The sequence below is a fragment of the Falco rusticolus genome, chromosome 10, assembly GCF_015220075.1.
Source record: "Falco rusticolus isolate bFalRus1 chromosome 10, bFalRus1.pri, whole genome shotgun sequence".
Classification (NCBI taxonomy): Eukaryota; Metazoa; Chordata; class Aves; order Falconiformes; family Falconidae; genus Falco; species Falco rusticolus.
Window position 1 is genome coordinate 21,919,577 of NC_051196.1, and position 22,125 is coordinate 21,941,701.

General features: G+C 53.4%; 1 protein-coding gene across 1 annotated transcript; it reads left to right on the forward strand.

Annotated features, from left to right (window-relative positions):
- Positions 1-11,431: 11,431 nt before the first annotated feature.
- DUSP15 (dual specificity phosphatase 15) lies at positions 11,432-18,823 on the forward strand. Its single transcript, XM_037402844.1, has 7 exons — positions 11,432-11,775; positions 13,472-13,505; positions 15,732-15,814; positions 16,266-16,315; positions 16,965-17,039; positions 17,513-17,684; positions 17,857-18,823. Exons 1-7 carry the CDS (start codon positions 11,755-11,757, stop codon positions 18,067-18,069), a joined length of 648 nt encoding a protein of 215 aa, XP_037258741.1. The 5' UTR covers positions 11,432-11,754; the 3' UTR covers positions 18,070-18,823.
- Positions 18,824-22,125: the final 3,302 nt, after the last annotated feature.

Consider the following 22,125-nt stretch of genomic DNA (forward strand, 5'->3'; position numbering starts at 1 on the left):
GTGCGCCTGTGGTATTAAAACAAAGCAAAGCTGTACATCTGAGGCATGTCAGGAATCCCTTTAAAGATGTGTAGGGAGGGACAGGAGGTGGTAGCATCCTTTCAGTCTTGCTGGGAAAACATGTTCTACTGTTAAGTTGAAAGGCAAGACACCACAGAAACAAGGGTTTCAAAACTAGATGAAGGGATAAAATGTATGTGTATTTAAAACAGCCTGAAGAGGGCTGAGGAGGAATACTCACTGAGCCTGTTTTGTAGTAAAAGGACAATTGATTTAACTAGTAATAGTTTCTTCAAAGGTTTTAAAATTTGTCTTCTACACTACCTCCTTCAGTCTGAACTTGCTACCCCAGCACAACTTTGTTAAGACCATAAGAAGTTGAAAAAAAAATTAATAATAATTAGTAATGGACTCCAGTAAGTGTTTGGGGTTTTTTTCTGTGTACAGGAAAGTGTTTGGGTCCAGCCAAGCCCTTTATTTTTTGAACCTCTGTAGAGATAATTCTGGATAGAATTTGAAAACTCTAAACACAGCAGTCGACCTTCTTTCTCTGGCTTTTGAGGCAGCTCGCCCATTCTGTCAAACCTTGCATGCCTAACACAGAGCTGGGCCTGATTCCTTGCTCTCTTCCCTTCTGCACAGCTGTGTGGAACTTTAAACACAGCACCACCATTTTCCTGGCTCCCTGAATGCCTTCCAGCTAACAGGTCAGAGGTGCCTTCTCCAGGCAGCCCTGTGCTGCCTTGTCCAGTTCCACACAGACTTCAAATTATGCAGAATTCCAAAAAATATCCTGTTTCTGACTCCTTAAGACTGAAGTGTGATTTCTTTAAATCTAAAAAGCCAACGAGCATTGCTTGATCTAAGTTTTAAAATTCTGTAGCTAACACCATGTACTCTGAATGTACCTCTGCAAGAAGCAGGGCCATCCACTTCAGGCTTAAGTTTCAGATACACAGATTAAAAATAACACGGACTTATCACCAGAACTGTCTTGCCTGCAGCTTTTTCAGAAAATTGCATCTCTTCTGGAAGTGAGCAGCAGTACACGGTGCCAAGCCCCTGCGTTAGAGCCGCACTCTTACATAACCTCTGTAGTACAGCCAGTCAACGTCTCTAATGTGATGGTGAGGTTATTTTTACAGTATCGTGGCAACAGGTTTTCTGCTCTGACATGTTTCCATAGTAGTAGCAGTAGAAGGATTAGGTCCCTGCCTTCTCCAAAAGCTTTGTTTTGCTGTGCAAAATGTTTGGCCCCTTTATTTTCTTACACAGTGCAGAACTAAGCTCTGCGAGTGCAGATGGACAGCTGAGAAGCCAGCATCCCTCGTGTCTTGTGTCAGCCATTATGAAATCTCTCACTGCAGTTTCCGAGCTGGGAAACCTTCAGAAGCAAGAAGGCCAATGTCTGGTGCTGAACCAGCAGTAACCAGAGAGAAGTGGGAACTGGTACTGCCTGACAGGAGGAAGAGTGAGCTTCATCCGTGGTCATCTCTCCCATATAGAGCTTGGGATCAGCATTACACTTTGCTGTGCAGAAAGATTCCTGAGAAGCTGTTTCTTCCTGTCATTGTAGCAGCCTGCAATGAAAATGTTAGAAGGGGAGTTACACATCATCGCAATCTCTTCCTGTAGAGGTAAGGTAATGTCCTACTTTCAGGTGAAGCTGCTCTTGTGTTTTGTTAATTAGAAGCTAGAGCCAGAGAAGATTGTAGGCACACTGAGCTGCATACTGCAAAACCAAGTAACAATGCATGTCAGCCTCTCAGAAGTAAGCTCCATAATCCAAGTACTACTTCCCAGCAGTAAAATACTCAACTAGCTTCAGAAAAGTGCCCAGTAAACAGTCACCACAGTGACTGCAGAGAGGGTTTTGCAGCAAAGCTGGCATGTGACAAACTTTGCTGTGACTTTAACACTTGAAAAGCAGGACTAGGAACAAAACCGTTGCCATTGCATTCACATGCTTGTTTTCAATGGCACTTCTGCAGCCTGGTCACTTACACCCACTTTTGGAAAGCTTTTGCTCCTTCTGGTCTCTTAATCCTGTAAGGGCTCACACACCCATTCGTGTTCTTTTGATCCTGAGTGAAAGGTGTATGCTGTCCGCTTGCTGATGTGCAGATGGACATGAGGAGGGCACCCTGCCAGCACTGGATGAGCAGTCACCTAAATGTGTGTGCCACGATGCTGTCATTCACCAGAGTACCCAGGCCTCCCCTCTGCTGGCAGGTCTGTTGTTCCCTATCAGGTCAAAGCCTCCATTTCCCCCTCCCTGTCAGCCTACAATGTCAAATGTATGTACTGAAGTACCTGAGCAATGACAATTATCTGTCTGCACGCAGGAATAAACTCCCAGACAATCAGCGACAAAGTTGAACAGCTGAAAGCCATGGACATCTTTCTACTATTAATATCTTAGCACAGTTGTAAAGTCAATCACAAAATGCTGCAAGACAAGCTGCTTGGAACAGAGTGCTCCAGAAGCCGTGAGTGTGGGAGGCACAATGCAGAAGGGCCTCTGAAAGAGAGCTCTTGTGCAAGTCCCAGCTCTGATATGGACTCGTTCTTTCTGCAGCCCCGTGCTGCTTTGTTTCCCACTCTGAAGTGGCAGCACACTTGCTTGGTTTGCTCTGTTCCTGGAAATTTATCATTTAATCGCTATAAAGGTTAGAATATTACAATCAGTTGCCAAGAAATACATGGAACCAGACCACCATTCCAAGCGATTTAATAAAACCCCTTAGATGGTGATAAACATCTTTGCCCACCTGCTCTGCCTGTCCACAATATGAAGTATGTCTTTGAGAAGATGACATGAGCTTACGCTCTTTCTTGCTACTGGCAGTGAAGGAAAGTGAATCATTTACCTCTAGAAGCCAGCTGAGGAGATACAACAACAGTAAATTGGGGAGAAACAGGCAATTTTGCCAATGGTTCATCTAAACACCTGTCCACAAAATCATTACCCTGCTAGCAGGCAGGAGTAAGTGTGAAGCAATCGGAAATCCAACCCTAAATCTCTCTCCCATGTGCTGAGCCAAAGAACATTCTGAGCTTATTGCAAAGTTTCTATTCCTGTTCTCAATGGTACTACAGAAAAAAATCCCTCCAGCTTCCAGAAAGACATATAAGTGAAAACCAAAGTCTAGCTAAAGCAGTAAATGTCGAGGAGAATTCACGGAATGAGCATTAACCCTTTTTTAGTGGCAGAATGTGGATGTCTCCTGCGAACAGTTTCCTAGCACAACACAGTATTCAAACAGCTCTCCTACAAGAGCACCGCAGCACTATCGGTGTGCTGTGATGACATTGAGGACTTCATTCTGATTCATTTGTTTCCTGACCAACTGAAGTTACTCCAGCTCTTTATGTGCAGGCTGCCTAAGCCTGGTGATTTGGTTTGAGGCTATGAACAGAGTAGATTCTGCAAGTTAGAGCTACCCAGGACCACAGCTGAGCTGCATTTATTTGCTTATGTGAAATAAAGTTGTCCCCAGTGGGACCACGTGAAATGTTGGACTGAAGCTGCCAGGACACAGGGATGTAACAGGTATACCAGCTACCATGTCTCGTTAGAGGGAAGAGTTTAAAAAAAAAAAAATTAGAGAAGACATTTTGTAGAAGAGCACCGTCAAATCCTATCTAAGGGAAACTTCCTTACCTATGGTACTGCTTGCACTTTACATGATTAAGGTTGAAAGAATAATACTCCTATTTGCTTGTCATTTCTGAAGTGCTATTTGCTGTTTCTGTTTTTCTCAACTCCTGTAATGACAAGTCAGTTGCACTTTTGGCTTCCTGCTGTTGCAATACTTCGGTTGCGTATGTGGCAGATAAAATTCTAAGAATTTCAGCTGAATTTTAATGATACATATTTTTACTTAGCCAATAAGAAAATCTGTATTTAAAAATAAATATCTAGAGTCAAATTAGGTTTTAAAGTGTTGGGGTTTTTTTATGTGGGTTGTGTTGTTGGTTATTTTTTTAATATCCTCAACTCCTGTGGAGTATTTTTCTCCGCAATTAGCAGGAGGGACCTCCTTCAGCCGGGGTCTGCCTTTTAGCCAGTGTACCACAGACATGGGTTATGTTTAGTGCTGGCAGCCAACTGGCACTGGCTGGAGGTTTGTCAGTGCTGATGGGGCACTGCTGTAAGGCAAAAGATGATAGTAACCCTCCACCTCTGGCAAGTGCTGTGGTACTTGTGATATGCTGATACTTGGAGGGGAACATATTCCAGAAAAAGCCAAATTGGCAGTTTCACAACACAGGGCTAGAGATCCTACAGCACCTACGTGGTGCTGCACCCAGGTAATAAACCCTGATACTCTGAGCAAAACCAGCACTATCCTTCCAGACATCAGCTGCCTTCGCGTAGAACAGTTCAAACCTCTCTACACTTGCCTTTCCCCTCAGTGGGTCACCCTCAGCCAGCTTGAAAGCACCTACCTACGAGATGCAGAAGCATCATGAGATGCCCCTGTCCCAGGGAAAGCAGCTGGCCTGATGCTATAACCCCTTGTATGTTTATTAACACTACTACAGTTTCAGATCCTGATGGATCAGGATGTCCTAGCTGTGGAGCTCAAAGCAATGTTTGTCACTATTAATCACCTTCTGCACACTCTGGAGGCTGTGGATGAAAGTGTTATCCATATCCACAAAGAAAAGGTACACCCACCCTGCCCCACGCTTGGCAGTCAAGTTCTGTCCGAGCTGCTCAGTCACCTACATGCAGCCTTGAGACATCCAAACACAATTATATGAAGCCATTCCCAACAGATGACCACACATTTAGTCCACATGATTGTTTTTCAGTCATGACCTTATGGTCTCCACAGCCCAGCAAGAATTCTTAGTAAAAAGCCAGAGACCAGAAGATAGGGGCCACCAACCACAATGCAGTTAAACTCTTCAGGCTGGACTACTGTACAGCTATAGGGGGAAAAGTCCCCAGGTCCCCACCAGAAGATCCCTAAGAGCAATCAACATCTTCTATCAGGGTACTTGCAAAGACTCTCCTTTCCCTACAGACAAGAGAGATTTATAGAAGGCAACAGCCCATAAAATAAGTTCAACAGCATCCTCCATTACTCTCAAACATTGACCCTCACCTCGGATTCACGAGGAATCTGACAGCTCATTTAAATTTTTTCCCCCTCCCTCCCTCTCCTTCTCTCAGCTGCCACCTCTTGAGGAAGCTTAATAGTGACTGTTGTGTGCAGCAATATCAACCTTGCTGTACCGCTGAGGTTTTAGAAGCAAAGGGCTAAGCTGTGACACCTACATCTCAGAAGAGCGCTAACCAGAAAGTTATTAGGTTTAAAGTCAAAAAGAACAGCCTTATAGATGTGCAGACAGCTGCAAAGTGACATTAAAGCCACTTTCCCAGCCTCTCTCTGAAAGCTGCTATCAATGAAATCACATTGATGGGTAACAGGAGACAAGGCAGCACAGCGAAGTGGCAGCAGCACACGTCCGCAGTGTGGCAGCTGGCAGGATGAGGTCAGCTTTGTCTGCATCTGCCAGGACAGCCCCAACAGCAGGCAGCAGGGGAATAGTCTGCAGACAGTACATAACCCTCACCTTCCCAGGATCATAATCAGGTGCAGTCTTTTGCACTGCCACATGTGTGAGATGAACATCTGGAATAAAGCAGAGATAAGGATCAAAGACAGACAGACACTGAACAAGCAAATATGGAATTATCTCTCTAAACGTTCCTCTTCTGCCCCAATACTAATTAATTGTCTTCCCTGACTGTAATCAAAGGCTTCAGCAATCTGAGCTTAAATCCAACACTGCATGATTGCATCTCACTAAAAATTGCAGGAAAAAAAAATCAGAAGTAATCAAGATGGATATCTAGAAAATGAAAGAGTGACTGCCCTGAGCTAGTACTGTACCCTGTGGCTGGCATGGAGCTCTTCATGTCACCGTGTCTCCAAACCTCTGCGCACTCTCACCCAAGGCAGTTTGCTGTACCCCCACTCTGGAAAGGCTTTTGATCATTCAGAGCAAGCGTGAACTCTGATGAACTTTCACGGACAGAAGTGATGGATTTTTCTGTCTCCTAAGCCATCAAAGTGAGGTGGGATACCTTTTGGGAAGATGTGTTAATCAAATGAAAGCTACCAAACTCAATACAGTAGCAAGTGTGACACATAGGAAATCAAATAGTTCTTTCCCATGAATCACCCTGTCTTTACGTTCTGTGAAGCTAAGGAAGAAGAAAGGCTGCCAAAATTCAACCACTAACAATAAAACCAGGAATGACATTTCAACTTCGGTCCAAGCTGATCTGTCAACACTGACATTTCTAGTGATCTGGTGACACCAGTTTTCCAATGAAAAAAGACTGGAGGGAGACAGGGTGACCGTGACAGGACACCCGAATCCTGTAGGTGTTTGCAGGAGTCAGAAGGGACAAGGTTTATCTGATGCATCTAATATCAAGTAGTAGAATTGTACCATCCTTTTCTTACCCTTCTTTATGGCACACACAGACAGGTAAGATACAGTGATCATCTCTGCTATTCAAACTAAATTGTGTATTAGAAAAGCGAGGAGATCCACCTCCAATGGATAACCAGGCCTCCAGTGGGATGTTCTGGGAGCAGAGGAAAGAAACAACTGGATATGAAGGCAAGGAAATACATTTCTGACATAGTAATGGCAGTTTGCACTTACACATGTCACTTGAACATAAACTCAAGTCAAACATTCAACCACAGAGAAATGTCTGATACAACCCAGTTGCTGATGTTGCTGCCTAATGTTAATGTGCCTAAGGTCAGAAGTTTATATATAAAACTGTACACAAAGTGTACAAAGTCAGATCCCAGACAAAGTATCTGACCATGTGGGAAAATCCTCCGTAAAAAACTTTGTTGTTGCCCTGGGGAACGGTGAAGGAGTATTGCACGAGACAGGCACAGGAGAACAGAACAAGTCACCAGCAGGAGGAGGATGAAGTAAGAGCAAAAGAACAAAATGTCTGTTGGGTACTCCCCAAAGAGGAGGCAGAGAGTCGTTCTCACCTTCTTCAATCAATGATATCCTTCAGTTTTCAGAACAGGCAAATTCCTTCACCTTGTGACCTGCCAACCTACAGATGGAAGAGCAGAGCTACTGCCCTTAATGTTAGCATTTCCTGTGGTTTCCCAGAATTTCAGTGTAGAAGCCTTGCATAACCTGATTCATCATCTCTTTGTATGCAAGCACGTTTATTTAAGGCTATGGGGGCAGGGGGTTCCAACAACAGCTCTCTAGTGAAAAAAAACTCAGATTTGTAACTGTTAGGAGGATTTCTGGAGGAAAGGGCAGAGCAGGCAGGCAGCCCATGGGGAAGTTCCACAGTACCGAATAAACAAACTCTGTCACATGCTTGCAGAAATATAAGTAACACAACATATGTTGCTGGGGATTTTGTTGAGTCACATTTTAAATTTGTATACATTACAGAACTTAATTAAACAGGGAAGTCGTGAAAGATGTCATAGAACTATAGCAAGCAAGAGCAGAAAAATCCTGAAGACAGCCTAGGCTGCATGATGTATGAAAAGGGGGTGACAAGTGGCCCAGATAAGCCACCCAAGAAGCAAGGCTCCCCAGGGCACCTTCCAAAGGAGGCCCAGACTCCTGCAGCCCCACGATCTGGCACTGTGCACGTCCTGACCTACTACTGCATCTGAGTGTGGGAGTAGGCAACCTGAGACATCACAAACCAGGGCTGCTCAAGAGCACAGACCAACAGAAGGAGTAACATGGAGTTTATTTTTACTTGTCTGTGAGTTTTGAGGTCAGCCACAAACTATTTCGTTTAAGTTGTTGGTATAATTTCAGTAATCACAGTTTTTCATATACCCTTGTTTACTGTGTTCTGGTTATTTACCATGTTAATTGAGGTTGTGGGCATAAAATCAGCTTAATATAAGGTTTTTTGTTGCCAATTAACACATCCCCATTTGTTGAGTTAGATAATCACTAGCTGCTATCCTCCTGGCTGTAATTCACGTTAGTTTGCATAATTACCTCTCATTCACTTCTCACAAGTGTGCCCTTACCGACAGGCCTGACTTGCAGGGTAAGGCGAATCCTCCTGTCCCAGCCTCCTCGCGAGACCTGCTGCGCGAAGCAAAGTGACTGCTCGCTTGCAGGTCTCACAGATGGGTGTATTTTTAATTAGGCACCACAGCACGATACTCATGATGTTAAATGGCTTGAATCATCTGGCAGAAGCAAGGCATTTTTCAGCATCATGTTGTATTGTTGTAATTTCTAAAGGAAACACAATATTTCCTTGGTCCCCAGGACACTGGCTGAAGTGGAAGCTGCTGCACAGCCTCAGGTTGGGGGCGGGGGGGGGGGGCAAGGCAGGGAGGGGCAGAAATGTGATTCAGAGCATAAGGCTACCCTTCAGGTCTCTAACCACAGGGCAGGGAAAAGCTAATGCCAAACAAATCCGCCTCAACTTGCATTCCAGGCTGCTTGTGGTGTCTCCGGTAATCTCTTCACATTCTCAGGATGGAAGTCCATCCGTTCAGTAAATTGGCTGGACTTACACCAGCTGACATCTAACCTAGTGGGATTTCCCTAAAACCAAACAGATGTTTTCATAGCTCCATCTTTAGGGGCTGCCCCAGAATGCTGCTTCACCTGAAGCCCAATTAGACAGCTGCCCTGCACACACATCCACCTTCTTGCACACCTGCACCAAACTGAAAGACTGTAGAGCATGAACTCAGCCATAACCCCACAGTGAGAACCCCAGGGAGCACAATCTGTTCCTCCATACAAGAACTCTGCACTTTATACCTTCACTACTGAGTTAACTTTGGCTCTAAAAATAAACTGAGCTGTCTTCTAACTGCTGAAATGAATTGTTACACAAGAGGTGTTTTTGGTAGTACGTGTTGATCACGAAACTGGCCAGGAGCACTGCTGCTCCTAGCCACCTTGCTCTGCCCAGTTCTTCCTGTGGATTTCCTGCATATTTTCTTCTCTCTCTGCAGAACGAAAGCATCCATTCATCTCTGTCTCACTTTCCTTGGGAGAGCACGTACTTACAGGTTTCATAATGCAAGCGATGCCAGGATTCTTGCTAAACTCTTCCACAAACAAATGGTACTCTGAAGGCATTTTGAAGGTCTTTGGAATAAAGGCATATTTTGTTGTCTCAAGCTTTCCTGCTTCACTTTCTAACTGCTTCCGAAATGTCTTCAGACTCTTCACTAACCAGTTCCTCTGACTCAGCTGGGTAGAAAGAGAAATACAAGGTTCAGCACAACAAATTCTCCCACAGTCTGACTCACTTTAATTGCCCCTAAGAAGTTTCTGGGGATCAACTACACTACATACTCTGAGGAGAAAAAAGACAAAAAAATACAGATACCATTGAGAACTGCTTTTTCTTCGTGGAGGAGAAGGCTAGATTTCAATTTTCTCTGCATGAACACAGGGAGCTAGAACAGACAATCCACATTCTACCATTTCTTCTGTAGTCAGCACCCTCCTCACCAGGACAGGCAGCACTGATCAGCGCTGCCCACACTGATTCTGCAGGCAGCGTACAGCCCAGCATTACAAACCACCCTCAGCCTCTGTTCGTGCCATGGCTGATGGGCATGAAGGCTCAGGGCGGGAATGCACCCCACTCAGCCACCGTGCTGCAGTGGAAATAATGCCCTGGAGAGGACAGGGCAGGAAGAGTTTTACCTGTTGCAACTAAACCTGCCCACACATACAAACAAGACTCCCCAAAACACAGCCATGTCAGAGGCCCTCTCACAATGCACCACCCTCAGGTGGTTTTAAGGCAAAAACTCCTTTAGCTGGGCAGACAGAATACAGCGCATGGCCAAGGCACGGCACAGCAGCCAGCACACGCAGCCACAGGCGGGGCACTGGTGCAGGAGGCCCTGCGGGTGCTGTGCTCACCCTCACCTGCACAGGGAGCACCTGGGGGTTAACATGCTGCCTCGGGGGTGTGACACAGCATGTGCACCCGCCGGATGCCCCGCTCTGGGCTGTTGCAACCTGCCAACCTTTCACTGCAGCTGCCGCCTCCACGCTGCCCTGCTGGTGGCTGGCCTGGGCCTGGGCCTGAACCTGAACATTAACCTGCACCTGGGCCTGGGCTTTGGGCCCACCAGGCCGCGCCCGTCCCCATGGCAACCGCACTGCTGTCCAGCAGGGGGCGCTCGCCGCACTGGAACCCCGCCCCTGCCCACCCACACCCCCAGCCCACCCACCCCCCCCCGCCCACCTCCACCCCGCCCCTGCGGTCTGACCCCCTCGACCTGCCCCCCTGGGCCCCAGCCCTGTCACCTCAGCAACCCCCCGCCTTTGTGCCCATGGCAGTTCCAGCCTCCTCCCCCCTGCCCCATGTGCTCCCATCCCCTCTTGGTGCCCCCAAGTCCCCCACCTCGTGTCCCCCCACCCTGCACGGGGGGCCGTGGCGTGGCACCCCACAGGGGTAGGGTTTGGGAGCTGTCCCCTACCCCTGTGACACCCGGGAGCCACCTCCCCCCACGCTGGGCAGGTGGGGGCCATGCAGCAGGCAGGGGGCTGCAGTCCCTGCAGGCAGCCTGGGAGCCCTTCCTGGGTGAGGTGGGGGGCTCAGGTGGTCCCTGACCCTGCTGCTGGGCAGGGACGGGGTCCAGCACTTCCCCGCTCCCGTGAGCCCCCCAGCGAGGTGCGCACGGCTGCTGGGGCGGGGGGTGGGCCGGGGCAGCGAATGGGTCTAAAACCTCCTAAAATCCAGCCCAGGATATCGCTCGGGGGGGGGGAGGGGGGGGGAGGAGGGGGTGGGGGAGCAGGGGGTAACAGGCAGCGGGTGCACTCTTACAGACCCCCGTGATGGGACCTGCTGGCACTGCCCGATCCAGATGCCCTGCAGCCCCTCGAGAGCCCCCGCAACCCCCCCCGGGCAGGGCAGACATCACCTGCCTGCAGGTGGGCACCGCTGCCTGCCCACAGCAGCCCAGGGCCACGGGCTGGGGTCTCACACACACAGGAGTGGGCATGGCACAGGCAGCACAGGCAGGGGTGGGCACCATGCACGCAGGGGTGGGCACGGCACAGGCAGCACAGGCAGGGGTGGGCACCATACATGCAGAGGTGGGCACAGCGCAGGCAGGGGTGGGCATGGCACAGGCAGCACAGGCAGGGGTGGGCATAGTGCAGGCAGGGGTGGGCACAGCACAGGCAGGGGTGGGCACGGTGCAGGCAGGGGTGGGCACGGTGCAGGCAGCAGTGGGCATGCCGCCAGGAGCTTCACCGCGTGGCCGCACAGACCTTCCTTGATGGAGCAGGACAAAGGTTTTGTTCTTCTCCCAACACTGCGGCCTTGTGCAGCGGCGACAGGCAGCAGCCAGCGCGGCCCCCATGCTCCCACGCCACGGCGCAGAGGGGGAGTTTCTCCTCCTTTGTCTGCTCCCGGCGAGAGCAGCAGCCAGTGCGCGGCAGTGCCGGAGCACCCAGGGAAAGGCCTTGGCAGGAGCCGCAGAGGACGGCGGCCGAGCTTCCCTCTGCTCCGGCACAGCTGCCACCAGCTCGGCCTTGCTGCGCTGGGAGCAAGCCCACCCGCCACGGGCAGCGATCCCGCGGGGGCCACGCTTTTCATGACGGAAACCCGAGCGGGGAGCGTCCAGAGCGGGGACTGCAGCTGCGCCTGGGGACGGGGAGGACGGCAGCATTGGGGACAAGGACACCTGGCCCCCGTCTCCCCTGCAGCACTCGCTGCCGGCCATGGGAAACGGCATGAGCCAGGTAATGGGGCACTGAGGCGGCTGCTCTGCAGGGCCAGCCATGCCAGGGCGGCGTGTCCTGGTGCCAGAGGTGGGGGACACTGGCTTGGTGGCTCGCTCTGCCGTGCCAAGCGGCATTTCACCTGCCGGCACCGGGTCGGGCCCCAGGCTCGGCGGTTGGGCAGTGTATTTACCTGCCTGCAGAGCACAATCGGAGGAGAAGCAGGCAGGGACGTGGCACCAGGCGGCAGCCAGGGCTCATCTGAACAGCCACCCGGGGGGTGCGGAGGCAGGGGTGACAGAGAGCCCCTCCGAGGGAGGAGGGAACCTTTCCCAACACCTATAAGCCCAAGGCACCAGCTCCCAAGCACATGCTGGGAGCCCTGTGTGACCCCGAGCCCAGTGGTCCCGCATCCCCTGCTCAGCAGGGCCGGGCTGTGCATGGGGCTCAGCATCCCTGGGCAGAGGGGACCGGCTCTACTTCGGGTTGTTTGAGCTTCTCCCTGTCACAGCTGAACGGATAAATCTCCCTGCAAGAATCTCCAGGTCCTAAGCCTTAAATATCCCCCCCCGCCATAACCACGCATTATCTGGGGGAGCACCTGGTGCCACAGATGGGTCTGTACTGCCCTGTTTTCTCCAGCAAGATGTGGGTCAGAAGGGTGCTGGGGACGGGAACATGCCATTATCCATGGCTCAGTGTCCTGCCCTTGGGAGCTGCCCTTGCTAACTGGCATTCTCCTGCCCACTCCTCTCAGTGCTGCAGCTGCAAGTTAAAGGCGCCTTGTCAATGGAAAGTTGATCTTAGGAAATCTTAGGAATTATTAAAAAAAACACCACCTTTTAAGCTGTTCAACCAAGAGAAACGTTTCCAAATGTGGGCAGTGAGGTGTGAGCCCAGCTGTACAGGTGGAAATTACCTCTGCCTGCCCAGGTCCTGGGCACCAAAAATCACAGCAGGGAGAAGCTGGCTGGACACGGGTGTGAACAGCCTGGAGAGCCTGGGAAAATATAGAATAGCTCTGGGTGAGAAGGGATGCAACTTATACTGCTTCTGCGTCTTTCTGCAGTGCTATTAACAGAGGCATTGTCAAGTGATTATATCATGAGAAGTGGAATTTTACAAGGAAAATAAAAGGAAGATACAGTGTCCAAAGCAATCTGTTCCTGGGCTGTTAGAAACGGGTTCCCTGCAGCACAGAGCAAGGGGAGCAGCAGAGCTTGGGGAAGGGGGTGGCGACAACCACTGCATCTCTCCCAGGCTTCTCGACGCCTGTTGCTTCCCTATCCCTTGGGCAGCAGGACTTCTGCAGGTCGTGGGTATAGTGCAAGGCTGTACAGAGGTGTGTGCAGCTTGCTGAGCTCAGATAATAAGCCCTGACAAATGATTTATTAATAATAAGCAAGAGGAGCAATAAAAAAGCCATGGCCAACTCCCAGCGCCCATGAGGGTGCAGCGCTGGGCAGTTGCACAAGTTGGGGTGCCAGGGCTACATCCAGCCCTGTGTGCTGGGTGCCAGAGCAGCAGCAGCCCCAGGAGCGCTGAGGATCAGCTGCACCAGCACCACTCCTGCCCTGGGGCTGGTGGTGGTCACGTTAATGGCAGAACTTTGGCCTTTCCAGCCAAAGATCACTGCTTACCACGGGGGGTCCTGGCATGGTGGGTACCACGGCATAAGGTTCCTGCTCACGCTGCTGCTTTCCCTTGTGTCTTGCAGATTCTTCCCGGCCTCTACCTTGGCAACTTCATCGGTAAGCGGAATCCTGCCACCACAGAGATGTCCTCCAGCTGGGGAGCTGGGCTTGCTTGCGTTCGTGCTTCCCTGCCTGCAGACGCTGCCTGCCACGCTGCCAGCGCCCACCACGCGCTCTGCTCTGCCGCTTGGCTGGTGTTGGCAGCAGCGAGAGTGGAGGCACTGGGGGAAGCGCAAAGCAGAAACCCTCTGCCTTTGCTTTGGTTTCCTTATTTAATGGCTGCCCTGAGCTCTCTCAGGATGCACGGGGGGAGGAGCTGAGGGGGCCATGTCCTCACCGTGAAGAGGTCCCAGCAGTGCCAGCGAGATCCCTACTTGACACCCTGGCATCCCAGCATGACACTGCTGGCCAGGACCAGGAAGCCATTGCAGCTGTCCTGCTTCACCTGCACAAGGCAGTGAGCTGGGCAGGCTGGGAGGGAACGGGAGCATGTGGGGCAGCACAGGGCAAGCCAGGATTTGCTTTAAACCCCTCCAAGTCCTGTGGGCTTTTACCTGCCACAGTGGGCTGTGCCATGGGCTCGAGCTGGCATGGATCCTGTGCCAGGAGCAGAGGAGCTGGTAGTGCCACACCAGCACAAGGGAGGAGGACTGGGGCAGCTTAAGGTGATGCAGCCCAGTTCCACTGCTTTAGGAGATGCAGGAGGGGGCTGCCCATCCTCAGGAGGGAATTCCTCCCAGAGGCAGAGTCACTCCTTCTCATACCAATTCACTATTTTAAGGGGTTTTCATTATCGGGGCACAATTCATGACCAAGTACTGGCACCTGCCATGACAAACCAGCATTTTTTAGTGCTCCTGCCTCCTTAATGGCTCTTTTGGCAACTTGTTTCCAAAGAAGCAGAGAAGGTTTAAGATCACACGTGTGAATTGCTATGAAAATGTTATTAGAGCCTGAGTGGCAGCCCTGGCTGAGGTAGCCCTGTGCTCCCTGCATCCCATGGAGCACCTTAGCGGGGACTGGGGTGCTATGACTTGCTGGGAGCAGAGGTGCAAGGACACCCAGCTCCCAGGTTCACCGCTAGGGTTCCTGCGAGTTACCACTGATGTGGGGTCTTGGCCTGATGCCACCCCAGCATCGCTTTACCAAGCAATCCAGGGTGACAACAGAGATTTCAGGCCTGCTACGTTAATCTCTGACTGCTCACAGAGATGTTTTCTCCAACAGACAGCTTTTCCAGCTGCTGTAAGCCTTGACACGAGTGTCACTAATTGTCACCTCTCTGCCTGCCCAAGGTGGGTGGAAAGGTGACGGGTGCTGTGTGAGTCCCCACAAGGGTCCCTCCCCACAGGCACAGCGCACAGCTCGCCTGCAGAGTGTCTCTCTTGAGATTCTCCCCTATTAAAATTCACATCATGCCATTAGCACATCACGGTCTAGATTCCTGAGCCAAGGTTTTACACCACGTTGAAGTTTAGAAACCCAAAGGGATGAGATGGGAAAACATTACTTCTCCTCTCCAGCAGCTTGTGCAGCATCCTCTGGTCATGGCATGAAAGGGAGATGGCTACGAAGCTGCTCAGCCAGCAAGACGAGCATGCTCTCCTCCCAGCATAACAACCACGGTGCTGGACCAGTGATCAGGATCACAGCCAGGGATGCTGAAGCATTAGTGAGGAGCAGGTCGCAGCTAAGGATACACGGGTTTTGTGCATGCAACCACAGAGACAATACACACAGAGTGCTCTAAGTCACTGTTCAAGTGTTTTCTGCAGATTCCTCAGGTGCTAAAGAGGCGCAGAGGCAGCGTGAGCCAAACTCAAGACTGATACAAATCACTGCAAGCTCTACTTTCATAGTTCACAAGATGAAGCAGATCCTTCAGGCTGCAGCAAGTCCCATTGCTACATGCGTGTTTGCACAAGGGAGGTGCAGGCAGAGCACACGTCTCCTCCCCAAAGTGGGGATGGGTAACAGACAGGCGTGAAGCTGCCTGCTTACATAGGAGGGAGGTTTTCCATGCAGGTATGAATGCTTACCCCAGCATGAGCAGCAAGATCAAGTGCTTTCACAGGGAGGAAGTCTCTGGTTTGATGTCCTGGGACTCACATTCCAGATTTCCAGGGTGCCTTTGCCCATGTCTGTGCCGCTGCATGCAGCATGTGCAATGCAGCTGTTCCTCTGGAGCACGGCTTTGCACATCTGCAGAAGCACAGCAGATGCGCTTGTGGGAAGAGAAGGATAAGAAACAAGAATATACTAATATCTAGTTTTATCCTTTAGATGCCAAAGACCTGGAGCAGCTAAGCCGGAACAAGATCACCCACATTGTTTCGATCCATGAATCTCCCCAGCCCTTGCTGCAGGTAGGTCCCATGCCCGATGCCACTGTGTAGATCTCTGCAGCTCCTTCCGTGCTGCAGCATCTTCCTTCCCCCTCTGAGCATCCCATGGCCTGTACACCACTCCCCGCTGCCTGGTCAGTGGTCCCAGAGGAGCTGGGCAGCACCCCCAGCATGGGAAACTGGCTGTCTTGTGACTATAACCTGGCCTTGAATGCTAACGGGAAACAATTTCCAGCTCTCCAGCCTCATCCTGTTTCTGACCCCCTCCCATGAGCTGCCTGTCCCCCACAGCCCCCCCTCCACCAAGGGAGAGAGCAGCCTCATCCCCGTGCAGGGGGATGCTGTGCTGGGCAAGCAAAGCCCACAGGCAGCACTGGGGTGAGGAGCAAAGGCACCGCTAGACCAGCTGCAAGCATGTGTGACACCCCGACCACAGCACCCAAATTTATCCTCTTCCTTTTGTGTCTTCCAGGACATTACCTACCTCCGTATCCCCCTGCCCGACACCCCTGAGGCCAACATGTGAGTACCCCCGGGAGGCTGGGGCTGGCTCAGGGCATGCAGGAGGGCTGGGCTTTGCAGGGCTATCAGGGGAGGGCTCACGGCATCCCAAACTCTTGAGGTGGTGCCTCCAGCTCCTCAAGCGCAGTGATCTGCAGGCTGGAAGCATGATGCCCCTGTGCTGGGGGCCACCTCTGGACCCTGACAGCATCCCAGCTCAGTAACCACTGGACAGTGGGTCCCAGCCCTGGTGCGAGGCAGGGGCAGCCCCTCTGCAGCACCCCCAGGAGGTGCCTGGAGAGGGGAGAGTGGGTAGAGGGTGTGGAGCCGGCCAAGGGCGCTGGCATGGCTGGAGGCGTGAGCAGCCAAGCTCCTACTGCCCCAGCACAAGTCACAGGAGTCCCAGGGCAACGCCGCACATCCCCAGCACAGCTGCACAGCGGCACCCACTCCTGTCCCCAGCACAGCATGACCTGGCCTTGCACCTTCCCTTAGGAAACAACAGCACTGAGCTGCTCAGGTGTCAGCAGCTGCTGGCAGTGCCCATAAAGCAACAGGCAGTTTACATGAGTGCTTCATCCTCAAATGCACAGCGCTGCTCTGCCTGCAGCCTAAAAATCCTCTTCCATCCCTGAAGTCCTTGTTCTGTCTGGTTTATTTTTCTTGCTAGCAAGAGGCACTTCAAGGAATGCATCAGTTTTATCCACCAGTGTCGCCTGCACGGAGGGAACTGCCTCGTTCACTGGTAACACTTCTGTTCCCATGCCTGATGCTATGGCCCCCCAGCACAGCAGAGGAAAGATCCAGCCCCTGGCCCCATGCTTTGGCTGCAGACCCCTGATCAAAGCCGGCCTGTGCCAGAGGGCTCCATGCCCATGGATCCACCCAGGATCCACCCTCGGCTGTGGGTTGTGACTCAAACCCAGCGGGATCCAGACAGCCCTGGAGACGGGGCAGCTTTTTGCTGCAGCTGAGTGAGTGGGAAGAGTGGGGTTTGGGGCAGGCAGCCAGGCAGCAACCGCTGCTCTCATTTCCCCAGGGAGGAGTGGGTATTTATAGGCACTGATGGAGAGGACCTTGGAAGTGCTCAGGCCTCCCGAAGAGCAAGTTCTCAGAGAAGAGGAACCAAAATAGCTGAAGCACAGGGGTGGAGGAAGGGGTGAGCATGGGGTCCGGGTGCACTGCCAACAGCAGCTCTTCTGCCCTTTCCCCTGCCAGCCTTGCTGGCATCTCTCGCAGCACCACCGTGGTTGTTGCCTACGTCATGGCTGTCACAGAGCTGAGCTGCCAGGAGGTCCTGGAGGCCATCCGAACCGTCCGGCCCGTCGCCAACCCCAACCCCGGCTTCAGGCAGCAGCTGGCTGAGTTCAGCGGTGGCGCAGCCCGCAAGGTGGGACCAGCCTCTGCCACCCATGCTCTGCTCCACAGCTCAGCCTGCCCACGGGGGCCAGAGCAAGGATGAGTCCCCAGGGGATCCGGTTGCTTCCCTGCTCCCCTTGCTGGTGGGCTTGGACCTGCCCTTGGAAACAGACACCTTAGTTTGCTTCTCCCTCCTTCCCCAGGTCCGCAGGCACCTGAAGCAGAGGTATGGGACATCCCCTTTTAACGACGAGGAAGAAATAAAGGCCTTGCTGCCAGTGGGGAGAGGAGGACCATCCAGGACAGAGGGAGCTCTGCAAGGACTGGTCCCAAGAGCCAGAGACATCAGGAGCACAACTCCCTTCCTGCTGCGGGTGAAGAGGACGTTCTCCTGCATCCCAGCTTGTCTGAAGTGACCCCAGCCAAGGGAGAGCACAAGAATCACCCAACAGCCTGGGAGAGACGAAGGAGCCACAGCACAGCGGGCCGGGGCATCACTGTGCAGGGGAGCCACGCCAAGCCCAGCTCCTTCTTCTCTTCTGGGGTGTCAGTGTGCCATCCTCTGTCCTGGCTTTCAGCTGTCGGGGAGGGATTCATGTGCACCACCAGGCTTTGCAGCGCTCGGTGGGCTCAGCCTTTTCACATCCAGCATATTGGGGATGCCTGGTGAAAGGCGCAGGTTTGTGCCCCAAGGTCACTGTGGGCTCCTGCTTGGGGCAGAGTGACAGAAGGGGGTCTTTCCTGCCATGGATCCAGCACCCAGGTGATGCCAGCAGCAGCTTTAGCACTTAGGTACCTGCTGCACGGGCCTCAGGGTGCACAGGGTGCAGGATAGCTGGCACTCCCCTCAGAGCGGTTTTCCCACCAGCAGCACAAGCTCCCAGAGCCGAGGTGGCTGCGGAGCAGGGATGCGCGGGTGTATCAGCAGGTAATGCCACTGCACCAGCCCCCAGGCAAGGGTCCAGCTCCAGTCCAGCCAAGCACTAGCCCTGAGCGAGCACTGTAGCTTTAGGAGTCCATTGCACCCCATTCCTACCCATCCCAGGGCACAATATGTAAAAGGTGGGAACAAAGTGTTTAACTTGGCCAGACCTCACTAAAGCAGAGCCTTAAGCCATTTTGCTTAAAGACTTTCTATGTCCCTCCAATAATAAACACCTATTCTCCATGGCCTGCCTGGGGCATGGTCTGACTCCCCTGCGATGACCTAATCGGAAGGAGGATGCTGAGGAGGAAGATCCTGGCATGGGGCGGGTCTGGAGGCTGCTTCTAGCCACTCTCTGCAGCCCAGGGAAGATTGGGGAAGGAGTGGAAGATGCTGGGGATGCCCAGCTGGGTCATCAGCATCTCTGCTGGGAGCCAGAGTGTGTTTCTGGGGTCCCCCTCATCCCTGCCACCCCTCTCCCATGGGACAGGGTGTCCCCCAGGAGCCAGACAGGGACAGGGGCAGGGACAGGGACAAGTGCCTACAGGGAGGTTTCCAGTGTGTGGTGTGGTGGGGTGCCAGGCAAGGGGTCCCAGAGTGAAGGAACTTCCCAGGAAAGCAGGGATTGCCTCTGCCCTGGCTGCTTCCAGGAGACATCAGTGTGTGACAAGGCATGCCCACCAGTAATTAATAACTGCTCGTTTATCCCTGCATGGCAGCTGTGGCGGAAGGTGAACATCCTGCTGGGCATCATGAGGGTCCCTTTATGCCCACCGTGCCAGCGCTTAGGCAGTGTGAGTCCCCCTGCACTGTGAGGGGTGCACAGAGCAGCAGGGGCAGGAGGGACGGGTGGCTGAGATGGCGTTATACACACACACCCCCCAGGCTGCTGCACCATGCCAGGCTCGAGTTTTGGTGCCCTAAGCCTCCCCTTTGGTTTAGGCGAGGGCAATTTTGGAGGGTGCTGCTGCCACTCCTGTGAGCCTGTGGTTTCCTGTGCAAGCAGCCCCTTGGCAGGACCCTCACAGCCGCTCCTGCTCCACCACCACAGAGTGCAGGGCCATGGTTCCTCCTGCCAGCACCTGCCTGCTGGGCTGGGGGCTGCCTTGGGGTGGCCCAAGCAGGCTGGGAGCCCAACTCCTGCCTCGCTGGATAGATGCTGAGCCCACAGAGGAGCCAGGGGTGCATTGTCATCCGCTGCTCCTGCACTGTCCGCTGTGGGGTCACCCTCTCAGCCCAGCTCCTGCCATGCTGCTCTTCCCACTCCCTCATGCCCAGGCCAGGGCTCTCTGGCACCCTTTAGCCCTCCCAGAACCCAGAAGGGTGGTGGCCCCATGCCCCAGGACCATGCACCCAGGATGGATGGTGTGCCCCATGCACGGCTGCACCCTCCTGTCAGCCCCACACCAGACACGCTGTGCCGAGGCACTTGCATGCAGGGTTTCCCTGCTCATGCTGTAAACCCCACGGCAAGGCCAGACACTGAGCAATGGCACCTTCAGCCCAGCTCCACAGCACAAGAATATTTATTTATTTTGGCAGATCTGGTTTGCACAACTGGAAAAACCCAGGCAAGGGCAAGGTTAGCTGTGAGTTAATGTTTGACTCCTTTTGAGGCTCATTTCAGCATGAAAAGTTTAAGGGTTAAGCTGCTTCGCCTTCCCTGCGCAGGGAGCAGCACAGCAGGAAAACTGGCTTCTGAGCATCTTCCCTGATGCCGGGGTAATTAGATCCCACGGGCCCCATGTGTCACTGTGTGGCTGTCACAGGAGATGAAATCCCTGGCTGATAAAGGCTTATCCCATCGGGCTGGGGCTGGCTAACAAGTCAGCAGCTATGATTATCTCCTGGCCTTGGAGGTAATCTGTGCAAGCCACTGGGAGAGGCTGTGCAGCGACCCCTCCCCATCACCCCACTTCCCACAGCGGAAAGGGAAGATGCAGATTCTCTGTCGGGCAGTCCCAGGCTCTTTTCCCAGAACAGGGCCCCAGCTCCCCCCACCACGGGGGGGTGCGGGGGGGCCGGGGCACAGCCCCAGCAGAGGCACAGCCGGCTGGAAATCCCCACTGGCTGGTGTGGTGGGGAACAGAGCGGCGTCCTGCGTCACCCCGAGCGCGGCAGCTGCCAGCCCTGCCACGGCAGCACCGGCTGGGACGGCCGTGGGCTGCCAGGGTGAGGGCGAGCACCTAACGCTACCTGCTGCTCCTCTCCCCCTCTCCAAACTGGGACTCCCCCATCTCCCAGTACTCAGTGCTGGCATCACCACCTCCTCCTCTTCCCAGGCAGGGAGAGCTGTGCTGCGGGCAGAGCCCGGGTTAGCCGGGTTAGCCGTGGTCCCGCACCATGAGCAGGCATGGGCAGGGTGGGCAGGCTTTGCCCTGCAAAGGGGCCATGAACAGGCTCAGGAAGGGGCAAACCCCCACCAGTGTGGCTGGCTCATACACCTGTGTACACCCTGTGCCCACGCCTCCAGGTCCTCACACGCTGTGTACACCCTGTGCCCATGCCTCCAGGTCCTTCGGGAAAGTCCAGGGCTGGGTGCTGTGCCACGGCTTATTCATTTTGAGGCTTTGCAGCCCCAAGCAGCCTGCCAGCTCTCAGGAGCCTCATCTCTCCTTCCTGCGAGAGGTGACTTTCTCTGACTCAGAGCTGGAAAGCAAATGCAGTGGGCTGTGAAAGGAGACCCAGTGGGCTGTGGGCTGGGTGGAGGAGCCGGATTTCCCCGTGCAGTGGCATGTGGCTCTGCAGTGGTGATGGAGGGGCCAACACCAGTGTCACTCCAGAGGGCAAAGCCCACCCAGCCCACCCAGCCTGTGCTGTGCTGCTTTGCAAGGGCATCCAGGCAGTGCTTGGTACCAGACAGTTCCATCCCTGCCCTACACAGGGTAGAATTCCTCTTCCTCCTGAAAGGATGGCTGAGCTGGGCTCCTCCACTGGAAGGGGAGAGGGACAGATCCTCCTGGTAGCTGCGGCATTGAGGAAGGATGCTCAGGAGCCAGCCAGGAGTGAAGGGGCTGCGTGGGACCCTGCACTGGACCCAGCCCTCTCCTGGCACTGATCCCTGTTTCACCCACATGCACCAACACATGCACCCACCTCCCTGCAGAGCAGCACAGGCATGGGAAGCTGCTTCCCCAGGTGTGGGAAGGCTGGTGCCCAGAAGCGCCATGACCATGTGTGCCACCTCTCCTCTGCAGGGACAGCTTCTGCCAGGAACCTGGGGCCAGCAGGGAGCTACAGGATGAGTCAGGCTGCCTCACCAGCCCCCCAGCAGCCCTTGGCACAGCTCATAATGGCCCTTCCCACTTGTTTCCGACTCAACTCAGCACCCAGCACTCCACGGAGCAGATGTGAATGTTAGAGGCAAGTTGAGATTTGAGAGATGGGGCAATATCCTGCTCACACCAGCCTGGAAAACCCATGCCTGTTCCCACAGGTCCCCACACCCATGGGCTGAGATGCCGGTCCCGTGGGAGGACATGGCCCCTGGAGCAGGGAGGTGTCCTAGTCCCCGAAGCTGGAGGACAGGGGAGGAGGGTCCCTTATT

Bases quoted from the DNA above. Each gene is read 5' to 3' on its own strand.
- DUSP15 (XM_037402844.1), top strand. From the start codon at position 11,755: ATGGGAAACGGCATGAGCCAG. The intron at 16,316-16,964 runs GTGAGTACCCCC...TTTTCTTGCTAG, and splicing joins GACACCCCTGAGGCCAACAT to CAAGAGGCACTTCAAGGAAT. The intron at 17,040-17,512 runs GTAACACTTCTG...TTCCCCTGCCAG, and splicing joins GGGAACTGCCTCGTTCACTG to CCTTGCTGGCATCTCTCGCA.